Raw genomic sequence first — 21174 nt, 5'->3', positions numbered from 1 at the left:
GTGTGGGTGATGGCTGGGTGGGTGTTGGGTGGTGGGTGTGGGTGATGGGTGGGTGGGAGGTGGTGGGTGGTGGGTGTGGGTGATGGGTGGGTGGGTGGTGGGTGGTGGGTGTGGGTGATGGGTGGGTGGGTGTTGGGTGGTGGGTGTGGGTGATGGGTGGGTGGGAGGTGGTGGGTGGTGGGTGTGGGTGATGGGTGGGTGGGTGGTGGGTGGTGGGTGTGGGTGATGGGTGGGTGGGTGGTGGGTGGTGGGTGTGGGTGATGGGTGGGTGGGAGGTGGTGGGTGGTGGGTGTGGGTGATGGCTGGGTGGGTGGTGGGTGGTGGGTGTGGGTGATGGGTGGGTGGGAGGTGGTGGGTGGTGGGTGTGGGTGATGGGTGGGTGGGTGGTGGGTGGTGGGTGTGGGTGATGGGTGGGTGGGTGGGTGCCAGGAGAGACATAACTGCATGTTTTAGTCGCTATTTTAGTAAAACTAGCAGTCATTTACAAGCTGCAAATTCCTCTACTTACAGTAAAGAGACATCAAAACAGACTTCCTTTGTTCTGAACCATTTGAGAGGACTCTTTTAGCAATAAAAAGTGAGGCAAACAGTGTTCTGAGAAACGGTGCAAGGAGCCATCTAGCTGAGCAAGAGGTTTGCCTTTTTTTTTTTTTTTTTTAAACTGTGGTCTGAGAAGGAGCCTCTAAGAAAGGAAGGGTCTTTTGGTTTGGATTTGTTTTTAGTTTCTTCTGAGGTTCTACCTTACTGAAAAATCTATGGACTATCTCTGACAGACCCAAGGAGGGCACAGAGTAAGAAAGATGACAGAAGAGGCCTTGGAGGGTGCGCACCACACAGAAGTCCGGTTGTGAGAGAGCTAGCACAGGGCACAGCAGGTAGCTAATGCCCTCCGGCTCTCTTCAATTCAGTTCTCAGGCAGGATGGATGTTATCTTCAGGAAAATGGCTGTGCGCATGCCTGCATGTGTGTGTACTTGTGCAAGTCTAGGACACATCACCACACACACACACACACACACACACACACACACGAGAGCCACGCATATAAACAGCTGTGGCCTGGGATCCCAGGCCAACCGGGTGAGGGGCCAATACAGCTGACTGTAACACCGGGGAGACAGACTTATCTCACCCTCCCTACACCCAGAGGAAACACTGCTGGATGAGAGGGCTGCTCCCGGCAGGCATGGGCACCTCTGGGTCCCAAGGATTGCCTGTTTTCAGCTGTACCATGCGGCAGCACCTGCAATAACAGCAGGAGAGAAGGAACTCCCCATACGTGCCCCATATGCACAGGCTAGATTTGTCAGATTTGGACATTTTTTTCTCCTCTCAACAGGTGCACTGTGGCTCATCCCGGGTACCTCAAGTGGGCTAGAGGTGAGCTAAGATGTTGATTCCCTCAGCTCTGGGGCATCTGGGGCTCGAGGAAGCCAGGGCAGCCTTGCCAGTGTGCCACACAGGTATTAATATTTTCAGGTACGGGCCAGGTGTGGTAGCTCACACCTGTAATCCCAGCGTTTTGGGAGGCTGGGGAAGGCAGATCACTTGAGGTCAGGAGTTCGAGACCAGCCTGGCCAACATGGTAAAACCCCGTTTCTATTAAAAATTTTTTAAAAATTAGCCAGATGTGGTGGAGTGCTCCTGTAATCCCAGCTACTCAGGAGGTTGAGATGGGAGAATCGCTGGAACCTGGGAGGCAGAGGCTACAGTGAGCCGAGATCATGCCATTGCACTCCAGCCTGGGTGACTGAGCGAGACTCTGTCTCAAAAACAAACAAACAAAACTATATTCAGGTATGCCATGACCTGAAAAGGGACTGGGAGCCAGTAACCCTTGCTACCCAATTTTGTTCTTGGACTTGCAGCAACAGTATTGGCTACAGAACCTCAGGCCCCACCCTGTCCTGCTGAATCAGAATCTGCATTTTTAACAAGATCCCTGTGGATTCATGACATATCCAAGTCTGAAGAGCACTACTAAAAACACAACAGTAATGAGATGTACTCTCTTAGGTTAGCTTCCTGATGTTGCCATGGGACAGGAGTCTCAAGTGAGAAAAGAAAGACACTGATCACAATATGCAAAATTGGGGCCCAGACTAATTTAATTTCAGTATTAAAAGCAGTAAGACCTTCGTACCCCAAGCTGGTGAACTGAGTGGCACTAGTTGAGGACTAGTGTCAAGTACTCTGCTGTTCTCTATAGGTGACGTAAATATAATTGGAGACTGGGCCCATCCTCCGATCCACTGGGAAGCACAAGGCATGCCAGGCTGCACCCACCTGCTCAAAGTCAAGCCCTGCCAAGAACCTTCCCTCCCCAGCCATCATCAAAAGAAGTCCCCCCTAAAGACACAGGGGAACTACCCTTGCACAGAAGGAACACACACTTCCACTTCCTACAGCCCCTGAAAATAAATGATTGCTCTACCCCTCCACTGAGTGTTGAATGAATGGCTGTTGAATATGAAAAAGGAATTATTGCAAAACATAAAACTGTTTAAACCAATTTTGACTACATGAAATTGAATTCTCTAATTGGTGAGTCAGTTGATTCTGCAAAAGGGCTGCAGATGGAGCGCTCACTGAAAGAGGGCAATGGAGCAGTGGGGAGGAGGAGGGCCAGGAGAGAGCACGCCTAGTCATCCACAACCAGCTGCCTCCAGGCTACCTCTGGGCTCTGACAGCAGGACTGCCTCACAACAGGCAGGCATCCTACCCTTCAGGACCAGACAGCACTAGGGGTTTCCTGGGAAGTCAGTGCACGTCACATCAGCAGCATCAGCCTCCTTGGCTGGCACAGAGACCCTTCAGTGGTGGACAGGCCCGCGGCTCCCGCCCAGCAGCCCAGTCAGCTCGGTTCTCATCTTCTCAGCTCCAGGGCCCTGCGCTGGGCAGAACTGGGCAGAGCCAAGACTCCCACCTGGGCTGGTAGGCTTCACAGTGGGACTGGTGCAGGCTCAACACCTGGCAGCCAAGGGAACTGCGACCACACCCTCCAGCGGAGCCCACTGAGCAGGCACCAGGCAATGCTACTTCATTCAATCCCCATGCCACTCCAAAGCCCACTCCAAACCCAATGGGAGCAGTATCTTCATCAGGAAACCTGCCATTTCACCCCTAAAACCTCAGTGCTTCCCTTACTGCGCATCTCAGGTCTCTTCTGACACAGAACCCCTTGGGAAAGCCATGCCAAGAAGTGAGGGAAGGGGACAGCCTGGCAGCACCGCTGGGCGGAGCTACCTCCCGCAGAGGAGGGCAGGTAACTGGGCTGGGACTTGGAACGGGGGTGTGAGTCCCTGCTCTGCCTCTGACCCACCGTAGGCCCATGGTTTTCCCTCTCTGGCTCTCGTCTGACTACAGTGATCGCAACAGTCCCTCCCAACTTCTACAACTAGTTTATTTCTATTTCTGTCATGAAGCTTGTAAACTGGTGATGCCAGCTTCAGTAAGCTCATGCTAACCATAGTCATGGTCTTCTGTATCCAATAGAGGATAAACGCATAGTGAAAACTCAGAATGCCCTATGTGATGTAACTTTAAAACCCACCCCAAGCTAACTGGAATGGAGAGGTTAAACAATGAGGGTGTCTGGTGGCTTTTCTAAGAGAAGAGATACCGTAAGTTTGTCCCTCTTATCTAGCCATTTTAGTTTAAAAAGAATACATAATAAATATGAGGAGGTTCCCAAAATATTCTAAAGCAGCCAAAGCTCTCCAAAGATTTTTTCAAAGTTTAATATATTCAACTAATAAAAAATATAAAGCCTAAATGTATTGAGGTGGTTAAAAGCTTGAGATTGAATAAATTATATAACTAATAAATAAGGATATCTAAAAAATAACTACATAAAATATTAACAAAAATTATAGATGATAATAATTGCAATATTAATATTTGTTTAAACCAGGATGTGGAAATTATCTATAATTCAGGTTTCATCATTTGTGTCTATGTACCCAGAAAAGGGGAACGGGGGTAACTCAGTGGTTCCCCAATGTTTTGATTTCTTGCCAATCTTTACAGAAAATCACACTTAGAATTCCAAATAGATAAGGAGATACTCTGACATTTTCCCACAGGTGAGCCACAGATGGTAGCTTCTTAAATGCTACTTGAATTAATAAAAGCCCATTAACAGATACACCCACTGTCTCCACCACATACAATTAGCAGATACACCCAACCGTGTCCAGCCCACCTGACCAGGATGGGGCCCACTGCATCACATGCATGGGATGCCCCTGAGTGTCCCGTGGACGGCTTGGATGCGGAACACAACTGAAAAGGCTCCAGAAGGCTGATTGCGCCTCTGTCCTCAGGGCTGACTCTCAGACCGACCTTCGGAAAAGTCACCAAACCCTGGGTTGGGAATTTGCCCCAGTCACTCAGCCTTCTGTGGTGTGGTGTGACAGGAATACAAGCTGATGGGCCCAAAGGACAAAGTGCTTCCAATGGCGAGGCGCAGCCCAGCAGCCAGTTCATGAGGAGGTTCAGAGCTGGCTGAGCTACTTTAAAGGGACCTTGTGAGGGCAGTTAAACTAATGAGACCACGAGCAACACTAAAGGAAGCCTCCCTACAGCCTTCAGCTCTCACGAAGACGAATCTAAGGGCTGAGGCACACAGTCCCATGACATGATGCACAGCGTGGCCATGTAAGCTCCGCTGCAGAGATCTGCAGAATTTTAGCCTTGAGTGACAATGTGAGGCACCGCCAAGAAACATACTCCACTGGACACACCGTTCCCTCATCTGTCCCTTTTTCCCTCTAAAGCCTTGTGAGGGAGGCAGCATGCCAATGCAAAAAAACTATTTTCCAATCATTTGTTTTCTCATTTTGGAAGAACAGCAACATTATCATGAAAATCTCTAACATTTTATAGCACAGCATAATTCTCAAAGCATCTGCATTCAATTCTCATGGTACTCTTATTCATTCATTCATTCATTCAGCAAATATGTGTTGAGTCCTGGCGGAGTACCAGATGCTGTTCTAGGTACTAGGGATACAGCAGTGAACAAAGAAGGGCAAACATTTCTGTCCCATTATACATATGAGATGACTGAGGCTCACAGAAGCTAAGTGCTTTGTCCAAAATCACATTCCTACTAAGTGGCAGATCTAGAAGTAAATTCAGATCTAAATGCAAGGTCAGTTTTCCCCACTACCTCTCACTCTTATATTCTTCTGTTAGTTTTTCCATACACCTTGCACTACTGCAGAAAAATAAAATGCTTCTTGTGCTTTAGAATTTATAATTTAATATCAGTGGCTAGCCAACAGTGTTGTCCTCAAACATGGCTCTGCTCTTACTGAAGATGCAGAAATTCTCTAAACAACAAACCAAGCTGATCCTGTGACCTGGAGTTCCTGGCAAATCTACGGAGCAGAGTTAGCACAGAAAGAACAACACATAAACCCCTGTTCAGAGGAAGCTGCCCACATTTGAACCAATCTCAAATAAACCTGCAATACCAAGTTTCTCTCAAAAACGCAGGTGCCCCTCAGAGTGGTTCATCTATGTTTATTCCAGCTTCACTGTGAGCGACTTTAATCATAGAGTCAAAGTCACACCTGGGTCCCATAAACATACACACTTTCTATGTGCCCACAAAAATTAAAATAAACCAAAAAAAAAAAAAAAAGTTTAAAGTCACACCTGGCTGAAAGCAGAACTAATCCATGAAGGGAGTTTCCATTTTAAAGGGAAAGAGAACTAGTACTTTTGAAGCACTGAACAGCCTTAAGGATAGCGGGCTGGATTCAGAGGCTCTGGGAAGTTTTGAAAAGTCAAACGTGTAGGACAGAGAGAGGAGACGACTGGTGTTGGAAGAATTCAGAATGGAATTGGAGGGGTAGGCACCACGTAGCCTAGGGCCTTCGGCTCTGTGTCTATCCGTGCAGGCTGTGCCCCACGTGGCTCCAAAGGCTGCATGAGTCATGCTGACCAAGGCTCATAATGTTTGCTCCAGTAACAAAAAGCTGTTTCTGACATTTGAATTATCTAGATGGTAATGTCTTGGCCATTTTAACTTCTCAATTTAACTTCTCAAGATTAGTACAGTGGCCCAGCACTTGGGGAGGCAGAGGCAGGTGGATCACCTGAGGTCAGGACTTCGAGACCAGCCTGGCCAACATGGTGAAACCCCATCTCTACTAAAAATAAAAAATTAGCCGGGTGTGATAGTGGGTGCCTATAGTCCCAGCTAGTCAGGAGGCTGAAGCAGGAGAATTGTTTGAACCCAGGAGGCGGAGGTTGCAGTGAGCCAAGATCGCACCACTGCACTCCAGCCTAGGTAACAGAGTGAGACTCCATCTCAAAAAAGAGAAAAAAAGATGAGTACACTGAGAGGAGAAGAGGAAGAAACACAGAAAACGCACACATAAGTAAGGAGGTGGGGTGGAGGGGAATGTCCTGGCATCTCTCCAGCACCCTGCCACTAGTTAAAGTGGCTCAGACACGCTATTTTCTTAGAACTTCTACGTTCTCCCCGCCTTCTGGTTTACCCATCCTGTATCTTGAGTATTTATTTTATTATTTTATTTTAGAGACAGAGTCTCACTTTGTCACCCAGGCTGGAGTGCAGTGGCTCAATCTCAGCTCACTGCACCATTTGCCTCCCAGGTTCAAGTGATTCTCCTGCCTCAGCCTCCAGAGTAGCTGGAATTACAGGCGCGCGCCACCACGCCTGGCTAATTTTTGTATTTTTTTTTAGTAGAGACAGGGTTTCGCCATGTTGGCCAGGCTGGTCTGGAATTCCTGACCTCAAGCGATTCACCCACCTTGGCCTCCCAAAGTGCTGGGATTACAGGCGTGAGCGGCCACACCTGGCCTGTATCTTGAGTATTCATTTGTGTATTCTCCTGCATGTGGGGGCCTCTCAGTGGTTTACTGGTCTAACAACTACATCTCTGAAAAAATTAGCTCAGATTTATGGCATTTGCCAATTTCTGTAGTGTAAACACCCCCACTGTGGCCCATTTCAAGGGGCCAATGACATCACCACATGTGGAGTTGGGAAGAGAGGCTCTCTTCACAATCAGTTCTCCGTGGTTCCAGCACACTGTAAGACTCCGAATTTACATTGTCTCACAATGCTAAGGTACTTCTCTACTCCTCCCCCCTCCAATTCTTCACATCAAAGAAGCTTTAACAAGTGCTGGCTTCCTAGGAAATGGTTTCCAAAGGTCAGAACCAGTACACTAAGGCCAATCGGTGTCACTCTTTGAACGACTGTGGCACACACTGACTCCGCACAGTGTTGATGTGATGGAATTTGCCTTCTCAATATTATTAAGTGAAGAACTTCTGCATCTCCCTCAAGCATTCAAACTCTGCCTTCAACATCTCCTTCCACCTCTCAACCTTACATAGTACCTAGCACATAGTAGGAGGGAGGGAAGGAGGGAGGGAGGGGAGGGGAAAAGAGGATGTGAGCGCAAATCATTTCAAGGAAAAGATCTATAATTAATACAGTGAGAAAAGGACAGAGAAGTGTCCAGGCAGGCAGACAACAGGAAGATCATGTTTTTTGGTTTTAACATTAACTGGGAAGGGTAAAGACTAAAGTGTGGTTCTTTTCCAAGTCCGCTACTATGAAGCGATTTCTAACATTTTTAGCATTAACAGAAGCCAAAATCTCCCTAATTTTCTTGCCTAAAAATCTAAGAAAAGGTAATTATGTTTCTTGCTGACAAAATACAATAAGTCGAGCATGCTCAATTACAGAGAAACACTGAAATGTTGAATAGAAAGAATAACAACGTATGACAGTTCTACAGTCACGGTGGGAAATGCAGCTCTTTTACCATGGAAGATAATAATGAATGTCTTCCAGAAGGGTCTTTATCTTCTATAACACAAGGTCTTTGAAATTAATTTAACCATGAATAATTTTCTTTTAAAAGCACTTAAAATTTTTCATTTTAACTATCAGAAGGCTACTGCCCAGCCATTTTTACAACTGGATTAGGCTGTGTCCTTCAGCCTAGGAAGTGGAGTTCCTTTGTATCGGTATCCTGGGCTCACAAGGCCCTGTCTCCTGAGCACAGTTAGAGCTGGTATCTGAGACATCAGGAACAACAGGAGTTGGTTCAGCTCAACCCACTCTTTGAAAGGCTCCTGTTCCCTAAAAAGCCATGCCCAAACACTTTCGCAGAGCATCCCAGACACCTGAAAATAGAACTCCAAATGTCGGTATGTACCCCTGTCACCCAGCAGGGTCCTCACAAGGGGCTACTGAGCCACTAGCATTAGGGGAGCAAACTAGGTCACAGTTCACGAGGAGGGAGGCCCAGACACAAGGGGAAGACGGAGCCCCAAATCCGCTGGGCCAAAAAGTGGGTAGAAGGTACAGCCATGGAGCCCAAGGATTCAGAACTGGGAGACAAAATCAAGGGAATAGCAACTGGACTCACACAGGAGGAGCCTCCTGAGAGGCTGCCAGGAGCAGCGTCGAGCAGTTGAGGCTCACTGATAAAGGCTGACAGGGGTGCCACGGGAGGGTGCTGGGTTTGTTTCACAGAGGGGCTGGGGGTAGAGGAGCAATGGGCACCTAGTGACCAGCACCATCTCTGGGAGGATGCACGGCTCTAGCCCGTGGTCATGTGGTTTCATGCCTCTCTGCCTTTGCACGTGCCGTCCTCTCCACCCAGACTGCTGTTCCTGCTTTCTACCTAACGAACCCCTACTCTTCCCACAACGCCCAGTGCTCAAGAGCTCCGTCCTCTGTGAAGCTTTCCCCTTCATCATCTCATTTGTGCCACCATTTTCCTTGTACACACTTCATCCATGGTATACAACAAACATAATATTTGGTACACAGTAGGTGCTTAGCGTTTGTTGAATGAACGAGTGAATGAAAAACTAAGAACAGCTAATACTGAGTTCCCCAGTCAGGTCTGGTTAGAAAGATCTATTGACATTGGCAGTAGTTTAAAAATGAGGCCAAAGAGTCACAAGAGGCGCTTCACTTTTCCCCTGAGGCATCTAAGAATCAGTCCCTAGCAAGATGCAATCATTGTCTTATATTCCTGAAACAGTAAAAGGAGAATAAATATTTTCAGCTGCAAAACGAATGAAATGTAATACCAGCAAATACCCTGGAAGCAGATTCAAAGGTTTAACAAGCTGACTTTCAGACAGTGATAATGATGATCAGCCAATGGAACACCCAAAAAAACACCAGAGAACCTACTGGAATAGGCAGCCTTCTAGAGCCTTCCAGGCTGAGGATCCAGACTTACCTGACAGATTCCTAGGTCCACCTCAAAGATTCTCATACAATAGGTTTCAGTCAAGGAACCTGTATTTTTTGAAAACTCCTCCAAGTGATTCTAGCAATGAACAGATCTAGAAACCACTGGACAGGTGGTTCTAAGCTACTGATGACGTGATTCCTGATATACATGACAGAATGTTCCTGGGGAGAGGCGCTGCTGTCTGCCTAGGAGATCAGAGATCGTCTTCATAAATAATCGTAAAATCTACTATGTATTGACTTGGATTATCTCATTTAATCCTCCCAACAAGCATGTAAAGGTAGGAGCTGGTATTATCCCCATTGTACAAATACAGAAACTGAAGCTTAGAGAGGTGAAATAACTTATTCAGCTACTATGGGGCAGAGGTCGGATTCAAAATCCTGGCAGGCCATTCTAGAGGCTGCGTTCTTTATCCCTGTGTAATGCTGCCTTTTTGCTGAAGCACAAGGGCAGAAAGCAACCCCCTAAACCACAATGTCTTAAAGAGGGGCCAGTACACGTGAAGTTACCTCCATCTGTATTGCCTCTGAACTGTTTTATTCTCTAACTCACAGGAACTGGTTGTTCTGATAAATCATGAGCATTCCCACATCTCTCTGTCTCGCTGTGTTTTGTTCATTTCTGTATCCCTCATGTACCACACAATGCTTGGCCCATGATATATACTCAGTAAATATTTGATATTAGGTTGGTGCAAAAGTAATGGTAAGGACCACAATTACTTTTGCACCAACCTAATAAATTTAAAAGAACTACTAGATTCCTTGACTGTCATAAATACTATGTGACTAAAACCAAGGAATTCACTTAATCAAAGCCCTTGGTGCTACACTGCCCACAATGAGGCTGACTGAAAAATGTGACTTTGTTATCCAAGGGGAGGACATGGTCAGGCACTTACTACGTACTTGCTGAATGAGCTTTCAAGGGAAGCACTCATGTTCTCCCTACGTGACCAGGCCTCGGACAAACCTGGAAGGATCGGGGGTCCCAGTGAAGTAGTGAATGCACGGAGCGCTTCTATTCTGCGGCAGGACAGACACTCCACTGGCTGTGGTGAGGAAAGACTCGGAGTCTATGCACACTCCACTGGCTTTGTCCCGTAAGGTGTTCATCATAGTCTGCACTGTGATGCTTTCTGCAAAAACACGAAAGACAGACAAATGGAAAGAGTAGATACAACACAAAACTGTGGCGGGCCACTAACTAAAATCCATTCACTCTGTTCTCTTTTTAGTAATAAAAACTCTGAAATTATATCTGGGACTGTAATTACCAAACTACAGAGTCTATTTCCCCACTTCCCTTGTGACTATATATGGCCGTGTGATAAATGTTGATCAATAGGAGGCAAGCAGAAACAATGTGTGCAATTCCTCATCACACCTAAAAACAAGGTATGTTTGCCTTTTGTTTGTATTTTCTCCCTTCCTGCCAACTAGGAGATGCAAACAAGTGGACCACAAATGGAATTCCTGTGTTGAGTCACAGTAACCAGCCATGGACTGGTCATATATACCTGAACTGTAAAATGGGAGAGAAATAACCTACTATTTTCTTTAAGCCACGTTAATGTGGGGTGTCTTTGTTACAGCATTTAGCTGTACCTCAATCAGTACAATAACTCAATAGACATCCACAAGAAAGTATGCACAATCTACTACGCACAGTCCACCAAGCTCGCTCCCATAAACTCTTGCTGGTCAGAGTCAATACTCTATTTGGAGAATGTCCTCTCTGCAGTGGGAAATATATGCACAGAGAGGCATTTAGAATATTCAGAGCCATTAGGACTGTTGGCTGTGACCACAGATAAACAGATAAACAAATCCTTGATTACATGAGATCCCATTTCTACAACTTCCCCTGGGTTATAATTTGTTAAAACACTATTTCAGTCTGTGTTCACCATGATGGAATTGAAGCATCACATGGAGAGAAGGTTTGTTGGCACATTCACATCCTCTTTATAAATCTCTACTTACATGTCATACCTAGAAATATTAACAACAAATCCTTGATTGCTTCAGCTGTCCAGTGTTCAGATTTCCTCATTGTCTTATAAATGAGCCTATTGATTTGAATTGGAATCAATCAGAATTGGAAACGTCTGCCTCTTGTTTTTTCCCCTTGCATCTTTTTTTTTTTGAGACGGAGTCTGGCTCTGTCCCCCCAGCTGGAGTGCAATGGTGCAATCTCGGCTCACCGTAACCTCCACCTCCCAGGTTCAAGTGATTCGCCCACCTCAGCCTCCCCAGTAGCTGGGACTATAGGCATGCACCACCACGCCTGGCTAATTTTTGTATTTTTTTGGTAGAGATGAGGTTTCACTATGTTGGCCAGGCTGCTCTTGAACTCCTGGCCTCAAGTGATCCACCCTCCATGGGCCTCCCAAAGTGCTTGGATTGCAGGCATGAGCCACTGCACCCACTCAGCTTGCATCTTAGTTGTCAGAGTCATCTCTCCTGTAGCTGCGCACAGTGTAAGCTTTGCAGATGGCATCCTCATGGCATTATTTGTTGGGAACAGGCCCCCTGAAATCTAGCCATAAACTGGCCCCAAAACTGGCCATAAACAAAATCTCTGTAGCACTGTGACCATGGCGCCCACGCTGTAAGGTTGTGGGTTTACGGGAATCAGGGCAAGGAACACCTGGGCCACCCTGGGCGGAAAACCGCTTAAAGGCATTCTTAAACCACAAGCAATAGCATGAGCGATCTGTGCCTTAAGGACATGCTCCTGCTGCAGATAACTAGCCGGACCCATCCCTTTATTTCGGCCCATCCCTTTTGTTTCCCGTAAGGAATACTTTTAGTTAATCTAATACTTTTAGTTTATCTATAATCTATAGAAACAATGCTTATCACTGGCTTGCTGTCAATAAATTCATGGGTAAATCTCTGTTCAAAGCTCTGAAGGCTGTGAGACCCCTGATTTCCCACTCCACACTTCTATATTTCTGTGTGTGTGTGTCTTTAATTCTTCTGGCGCCACTGGGTTAGGCTCTCCCCAGCCGAGCTGGTCTTGGCAATTATTATATTAAATAGCGTATTTGTTCCTCTATCCTCTGTATTTCCTGTAAATTAGTAGCCAGACCTAAAGGCTTTATCAGATTTACAGCTGATGTTTTGGCAACATTATTTAATATCTTTCATCCAGCTAGATTTTTTAAATTAAAACAATTTTGATTTTTTTAAAGCTCTCATTTAAAAGTGAATATTTTCTTACCTTCCTACCCAGAATATATTACATAAGTACTATAGCAAAAGTCCTAAAGTGTTCTAGATTAAGAGCCAGGAAACATTTTCCTTCCTTTTTGTTTTTTTTTTTTTAAAGAGACAGGGTCTCACTCTGTCACCCAGACTGGAGTGAGGTGGTGCAATCACAGCCCGCTGCAGCCTTGAACCCCGGGGCTTAAAAAATCTTCCTACCGCAGCCCCCTGAGGAGCTGGACACGCATATAGACACGCATCATCATGTCTGGCTAATTTTGTTCATTTCTTTGGAGAGATGAGGTCTTGCTGAGTTACCCAGGTTGGTCTTAAACTGAACTCCTAGCCTCAAGTGATCCTCTGCCTCAGCCTCCCAAAGTACTGTGATTACAAGCATGCACCTGGCCTGACAGTAAATATTTCAGGTTTATGGGCCACACAATTTCCTTTGAAACTTTCCTGTTGCACCTGCTCAACTCTGCCATTATAGTGAGAAAGCCGCCCCAAACAATATATAAATAAATGGGTGTGGCTACAGTCCAATAAAATTTTATTTTCAAAACAGGCAGCTGCCAACAGGTCATAGTTTGCTGACCCCTGTTCTAAATGATCCAGAACTTTGGCTTATAAAATACATGCATCACCAACAAATATAGAATGACTGTTGCGGGTTTTTTGGAAGGATTTCCGCATAGACACAAAAGAAAGAAGCTATCTAGTCACCATACATATACCTAAATATGGATTCTGATTAAGTTAATAACTAGGGGCTGGGTGTGGTGGCTTAGGCCTGTAATCTCAGCACTTTGGGAGGCCAAGGCGGGCAAATCCCTGGAGCCCAGGAGTGTCAGACCAGCCTGGGCAACAACGTGAGACCCTGTCTCTACAAAAAAAAAAAAAAATTAGCCAGAAATGGTGGCACATGCTTGTAGTCCCAGCTACTGGGATGGCAGCAGGGGTGCAGCTGAGGGAGGATCACGTGAGTTCAGGAGGTGGAGGCTGCAGTGAGTCGAGATTGTGCCAACACACTTGAGCTTAGGCAACAGAGTGACACCCTGTCTCAATAAATAAATAAATAAATAAAGTTAGTAACTAGTTGGCAGATGGAGTGGCAACAATTCAACTCATCAAGTGTCCATGGAACAAAAAACTATACAGGGGGCCCTTAGATGAGTAAGAGACAACACCTCTGCCCTTAAGACCCAGCAGGCTAGTGCAGCAGGGAAAGATGAGTCAAATATATAACTAGTGATGTAAGAGGATGGCTGCAATAAGTACTACAAAAGGCAACACAATGACATCAGAGATTAAAGGAGAACAACATGGGTAGGAGCAGGAAACCTCCAGGGATGAGGAAGCACCATGTAAAAATAAATACAAGTTGTTTTCTTGCCTGCACATCAGGGACTTTTAGCACAAGCTGGTCTTTACATACAAGGGCTATTCTGTATTCCTCTTTGTTCACCCTTCTAAGCTCAGACAAGTTCTCAGAAACAGCTGCAAGAGAAAGGGTTATGAGAAGGAGAATCGTGAGGGAGAGACTAACTCACCTTCTTGTTTTTCTAAGCTGTCTTTGCCAGCACCGCAGTCTAGATGATCCTCAACTGGAGAAAAGACTTCGGAAAAATTGAACTCGCCCTCTCCTGTCCACCAACCTTGGCTCTGAGCGTAACTCCTGAGTTCCGGATGCTCTGCATCCATCTTAGTGGTGAGCGAAAGCCGATTGCAAATGCACCTCACTCCCTCTGCAGAGAGTGCAAAGCCCCATTAGTTAAAAATATACTTATAAAGACTTAATCAAGAAATGGAAATTTATAGGGAATCCTTTCCCTGAAACACTGACTTTAACCACAGGGAGGAATCCATTTAATTTTTGAAGAGAGAAACAGACAATCATTGAGCCTCTTTCTAGGAGACCTCCTAAAAGGTCTGACCAGTCTTGACCGGGCATTATCACATTTTAAATGAGCAACGTCACTTTACCCATCTTAAAAGCATAATCAAGAGGAAATATGTAAGGCTCTTCATTTTGGCTAAATAAGCCCCAAGCATTCATTAGTTACACACAAAAAAAGGGACAGGTGCTTTGAAAGAGGTACTGAGCTAACAAGACTTAGCCATCCATAAGAGTGTCCTCTATAATAGAGAGGCTGTTCCTCTACAGCAATGCTCTATCGCATCTATCGAAAGCCCTCTCCCTGAAAAAACACTTCACATCCCCACTTCTTGCCCAAATATATATGGTTTTTTTAAAAAAAATACAAATCAAATACTTCATTCAACTTTTTTTTCAGGTCTCAACATTTAGAAAACCACATGGCAATGATAACGAATCTTTTTAAAATAACTGAATATATTCATGAATATATGTATGTCTGGGTACATGTGTGTGCGCACGTGTGTGTGTGTGAGATAAAGTGTGTGTGTGCGTGTGTGTATGTGTTTGAAAAATCTATGGGAAATTTTTTCTTATAAAAATAGAACTGTGACTAAATAAGTCTAGAATCACAAATGCCTGCATTCTGAGTATATTCCACTTTGATGAATGAGGGCTTAGACCAGAAACTCTCCATACCAGCTGGCCAGCTTGCTATGTCTTCTTCGAAGCCTGAGCTGCAAATGCACACAGGACAACTCAGCCTTCCAGCTTCAAGATGCTGTCTAGGGCACAAACACTAGGAAGTTATCAGCGCGAGCTTAAAAGGGCCATTCCTGTTTGCTGCTTCCAGGGAGCATGCTGATTTTCCAAATTCTTGGAGAATGAAGGGAGATAAAGAACCTAAACTACAAGCTACAGGAAAGCCATCACTGCCTGAAAACCAGTTCCTAGAGGCAGGATCAGTGCTGGACTAAGTTCTTCCAGTATGTTTTGCTTCACTGATTTACACTTCCAAAATAAGCATTCCTGGCTGGTGGGCATTGGTCCTTTGTCATTTATCTTTTCAGAGAGGACCATACAAGTACAATTATAAACAATTAAAAATAAAAACCAGTTTTGGCCTAAACAAGTGATTTTGACATCATTCATACTAAGCTATTAAAAAAATACTCCTGAAAGTGACTCTACAGATATTAGTTTCCCAGTGGGCAGATTTATAGCAGCCATTTGCTTTCAAGAATGTTAGCCTTTGGGAGACGGAGTGCATTAAATCTTACTGCAATCCATCACACCGCTGCTAGGATCAGACGACATGAAGTCAATGAGTCCAAGAAATGGCTGGGGTTCTTCTTTATTTAAATATTTAGTTAACTAACGGCAGAATTCATTGTGTGTAATTTTTTAAGCTACAGTGTGAAGAGACGCTCGGCTTTTGAAATGTAGTCATAGATCAAAAAGTGTTAGGTTCAACTTAAAAGCAATATGACTGCTTTGAAGCATGGATTACTAGCACTCTTGATGGAACCATTCAATAGTAAGACTTCATTTCAGGAGGGATTTTTATCAAGGAGTTTTAAGTTCCTGCATTGCAGGAGAGTTGGAGACCTGGTGGGCTGCACTGGCTGCCTTAGTTCTAGAAGTACTTTAAGAGCTGGGCGAGTAGGTACACACCCTGGTGGGTGGGTACATGCTGGGCATATGAGGTGGAGAAACTCTCCATGATTGCTGACGGACACCACTAGCCCATTCTGCACCCTTGTGAGATAGAAAGAGGCCACCCCCACCTCCAGACAGACACAGCCTTCGTACAGCTTGGCCAGGAAGCCACAGTCTAGATTCACTGCCTCACTGGGGCAATTTTGTATAGAGTACAATGTACCCATCATCCAGAGAAGCCCTGAACACTGAACTAACTTTGTGCACAGAAAACAGGCTTGATTCCCATCTACTGTGATGGATCTTCTGCTTCTAACTCGGGTCAAATTTGGTTCAATTCACCCCTAAGATAGGGATGGCACACAAGTTTCATCCCCAACATCATTTTGGATTACTTGGAAGAGACTTCCTGGTAAATTTAGTTAAGAAAAATACAAAGGCCAAGAATAGGTTCAACGAAAGAAGAGTGTTGTAACCTACTCCTCCACCACCAGCATAGGAGGGAAGAATGGCAGTGCACACGCCATGTGGTCACTACCCAGTCCCAAGGAGCTGCTCGGGCCAATTCCCTCTTAGGACTACTTAGTCCTCTTGGAAGCCCTTTAACCCATTCTGGGATCTCATCCTGTCCAGAAAATGAGGATGCTGAGGTGGGGATACAAAACTACCGCTCCCACCCCTAACACTTCCTTCCCCAGGGCTGTGTTAGAAGCAAGATGCTGCAAGGGCCGCAGAGCAGCAATTTTACAGGCACTAAATCCTTCTGGGTGGACCATCTAGTCCTCTGCTCTTCTAGAAACACTGTCTCACTGTGAGAGAGATGAACTTCACTCACAGAGAAATCCCAGAGCGGCACACACCGGTCCTCACACAGATCTAAACTCCTATTTTAGAGAACCATGGCAAGCACAAAGATCTACAGGGTTGGGGATGACAAGGGGTTACTGTTCAGGGAAGGGACTTGTTGGCCTATTACACAAGAAGAGTCACCATTCTCTTGGCCAATTAATAGAGTAGTGGTTTAAGTCATGGAATTCCTGGTAGTCAAAAGCAGGCTCTTCCCAGAAAGCAAATAGAAAATACGAAATGTTGGAAGACTGCTTCACTCCAGGTTCAGGAGACTCCAGGTTCAGGAGACTCCAGGTTCTCTTCTTGGAGGTGCCCAGAAATGAGAGGCATGCCAAAGCATGACAGTCTCACACAGAGAGGACCCGCAACAGCACGTCTTTCCTCCAGGTCTGACACTGTACATGCAGGCCACCCCCATCTCTGTGGCCTTCCCTGTCCTCAGAACTCTCCACCATCCACACCTGCTCACCTGTGACTTTCTCAGCAGCCCAGTACTTCCCTACGGTCTCGAGCACCCAGGCTTCATCACGATCCACAATCAGATATGCACTTTGGAAGCTGTGGCAGGAGTTTGCATCTTCATAGTAATTCCCACCTTGTCCGTGTTCTTCCAATAAGGAGACAATGACATCTAAGGCTTCTTTAGCTGTTTCCCCTCTTTCTAAACCAAGCCTGCAGGAAGGAAACCAGAACTATACTTCAGTCATTTCATACCACAGGATTGTTACTAGAGTAACCAAAGACTGGGCAAGGCCGAGTTATGAAGCATGCCAACACATGTAAACATGTTAAGTCTGCAGAACAATAAGCAAACTGATTAACTGCACTGTATCTCAGAATACACTTCTCACATATTTGCTTAAAAAACCATATGGGATAGCCAGGTGCAGTGGTTCATGCCTATAATCCTAGCAGTTTGGGAGTGGCAGGAGGATTGCTTGAGCTCAGGAGTTCAAGATCAGCCTGGGCAACATAGTGAGACCTCTTCCTCAAAAAAAAAAAAAAAAATTTTTTTTTAATTAGCCAGGCATGGCGGGACACACTGGCAGTCTCAGCTACTTGAAAGGCTGAGGTGGTACAATTGCTTAAGCCAAGCAGGTCGAGGCTGCGGTGAGCCATGATCATGCCACCGCACTCTAGTCTGGGCATCAGAGTGAGACCCTGTCTCAAAAAAACAAAAAAAGAAAGAAAGAAAGAAAAAATCATAGGGGTGTTTTCTGTCTTTCGTCATTTCCCTTCCACACAGACAAATCAGGAACCCCAGTGGCTTCTCCCTCTTGGAAGGCCCCTGTCTGTCTTCCCCTCTTCTGACTGTGTCTCCCACAGAGCTGGCCGGCTCAGCTCTAGCCCTTACACAACCACCTCTCTGTGGCATGTACTCCCTCCTGACTCTAACCTGGGCAAAAGGAAATTAAGGCCAAGTCTGGCCTTGATCTCTATTATTCTACACCAGGGATTTTGCTTACTTATTAAAAGTGTTCAAATGCCAGACATTATCCTGTGTCCAGAGAGGACATTGTCCTCTGTCTCTGTCTCAGAGACCTTACTAGGAACGGGCAACTGGTTGAGACATAATCAGTCTTTTCTACATATATCTCCTCCTACCTATCAGCCTACGTCTATTGGTATGGCTTACAGCTTCAGTCATCAAAAGAATATGTATTCCCTTTGAAGTGAGACATCCATCTCCCTCCAGCCTTTCCAATTAATAAACCCTTTAAAGAGGGCACTGATATAGTTTGGCTGTGTCCCCACCCAAATCTCAACTTGAATTATATCTCCCAGATTTCTCACTTACTGTGGGAGGGACCCAAAAGGAATTGGGGGGCCGGTCTTTCCCATGCTATTCTCGTGATAGTGAATAAGTCTCACAAGATCTGATGGGTTTATCAGGGGTTCCCGCTTTTGCTTCTTCCTCATTTTCTCTTGCACAGTACTTCCCTCTGTGTGACCTTGGGCAGGTTATATATTTTGAACTTCAGTTTTATGTCATCTATAAAATGAATGCCCACATCATTTAGTTGCTATAAGAGTAGGTTTATGAGATAACATCCATGAAAATATGCAGTGCTAGTGCCTGTGACCAGGAAAGTGATCAGTAAATTTCTGGAGGTAGAACACTGTGGCAGAGAAACATGACTCAGAGATAAATGGACCCAGCTTCTAGTTCTGGCTCTGCTACTCACTGCCATTATGATCTTCAGTAATGTGACCTTTCCAAACCTTGATTTTTCTCATCTGCAGATTGAAAACAATACCACCTCCCTCTATGGCTGCTATGAAAGAGGATGGTACATGCCATGTACTCAGGAAGTGTCCATTTATTCATCTGTTCATTCGAATTATAATTCAGGTGGCAGGAACACAGGAGTCTTAGAACCTGGGCAATGGCACTACTACAATGGTGGTACAAGCCAGTTCTTGGTGAATTTTCAACTTGAAAAGTAACAACTATTCAAATTTATCTAATTTGATGCTTCCTAAAGGGATATTTCACTATGCTGCCAGGGAGAAGAAAAGCTAATACAACTAATCTATAGGCTGATTATTATAACAGCTTGTGTTTGTAGTCAAATAATTACATGACAATTCATTTGACATTTCTCATTTTAAGCTTATGTAGCAAGACTCGGTTACAAGGCAGTGATTTACAAAGCTGAACCCTAAAACCTTAGGAGAGGGATAAAAGAATAAACCCATTAGAAGATTGAATTCAGCTGACTTTTCCTTTGGTCAATGTCATCTCCTCCAAAGAGAAGGAACAGAAGCAGGCACTCATCTTGAGGCTCTGGAACAAACAAAGGTGCTGTGAGTGCCTCTTGGAAGCCCAAGCTGTGCACACTCAAAGGCCTCCTTCCTCCTTTCCACAGGTCCCTGGTAGCCCCCTGGTCACAATGCCTCATGCAGACATTCCAGGCAGAATCCTGTTCCCAGGGCCTTTGCAGGGCCCCAACTTGCCCGTGCAAACATGTGCTAGGAGCATGTGAATACACAGTCAGCTGTAACAGCCCCGTCTTCGGAGCTTGTGACTTATCTTTTTTGATTTCTAGTGCACTCTTCTGATGTTCTGCCTGTGTGCATTCCACACTGAGGCCCTAGCACGTGCACTTGCCCTCCCATGCTGACTTTGATGTCCTCTGGCAGAGTTGGCAACAGGACCTCAGCACTATCCACAGACCTAATTCTGATTTCACCCTCCTATCCCTTGTGCCAGGACCGTGGGTCAGAGATACCCCTTTGTCCCACCTGATTATTCCCACCTGTTCTTCCTACCGTGCGATGAGGACAGAGCTACTGCTCCATAGGACAAGGGCCGTGAATAACACCAGGGTTACACCATCACCCTCTGCAACTGAGAAATGCAGATGAATCCCATGGCACTGGGTGCAGAAGAGATGCCAGAGAGACCTGGGGCCGCAAGTCACTCGGCATCCAGAGGCCTATGTTAAAGCCATTCCCAACAGTCTCACCTCCTACATGGGGCAGATTCATGTGATTCCCAGAAGAGGGCAGTGCTCTCTGGCCCCATGCCTAATTTCACTTTGGCTGCTACCCCTCCGCATGGGCAGGACCAGGACAAGGAAGGGGAAGAAACTCAACGGGCCAAGGTTAGAGTCCCACTGTAACATCTATCTTCTGTGCAGTTCAAATCCTTCCAAAGTGTGTGCTTTGTCCAGCTTGTTCTGGGCCTGGGAATTAGATGCTCCTGAATTCAATTACTAGTTTTATGGGACAATCTTTCCTTGGGAGCCCATGACCTTCTCACAGGTATGTCAAGCTCACCCTGCCCGTTCCTGAAAAGTTAACACATCTCACTGAGAAAGATGGGTCACACCTGTACTTCCCCTGCTTAAAGCCCCTTTGTTTAGAAACTCTGCTTATCTTTTCAACATCTGTGCCTCCATGGATTAGGAGACCCCGTCCCTTTCTATCTCAAATCAGGTAAAACTAGATTTGCCATGGACATATAATCACTGACTTGGGAAAAGTAATAAAAAGAGGCAACACTGCCCCCTTGGAGAGACGGGCCTGGTATTCTTGCCAGACTCAGGTGCAAATAATCTTCCTCCACCCCACAATCAAGCAGTCTGCCAGGCCCTTCTGGGGTCACGACCTTTTGGAAATTGGAAATTCCCAGCCTTCAGCCAGAGGGCTGGAAGCAGGAAGGCAATGCTGTGAAGTGATTGCTTGTCCCCCTGGTTTCCCCCAAAAATTCATATGTTAAGCCTAATCCCCAGTGGGATGGTATGGTAGGCGGGGCCTTTGGGAGGTGATGAGGTCATGAGGGGTGGAGGCACCATGATGGGATT

At 45.6% G+C, this 21174-nt stretch overlaps 1 protein-coding gene across 3 annotated transcripts in view; it reads right to left on the bottom strand.

Annotated features, from left to right (window-relative positions):
- SCRN1 (secernin 1) overlaps positions 1 to 21174 on the bottom strand; it is a 73226-nt gene that overhangs the window by 8039 nt on the left and 44013 nt on the right. For all 3 annotated transcript variants that reach the window (XM_077996972.1, XM_028845906.2, XM_015133781.3), the window contains 3 exons: positions 17334 to 17536; positions 14031 to 14225; positions 10241 to 10406 (listed from right to left, as the gene is read on the bottom strand). In XM_077996972.1, the coding sequence (XP_077853098.1) occupies positions 10241 to 10406; positions 14031 to 14225; positions 17334 to 17536 (564 nt within the window). The remainder of the gene's footprint in view (positions 1 to 10240; positions 10407 to 14030; positions 14226 to 17333; positions 17537 to 21174) is intronic.

This window comes from Macaca mulatta, chromosome 3 (assembly GCF_049350105.2).
Source record: "Macaca mulatta isolate MMU2019108-1 chromosome 3, T2T-MMU8v2.0, whole genome shotgun sequence".
NCBI classification, from domain to species: Eukaryota; Metazoa; Chordata; class Mammalia; order Primates; family Cercopithecidae; genus Macaca; species Macaca mulatta.
This window is presented reverse-complemented; position numbering and strand designations above follow the sequence as displayed.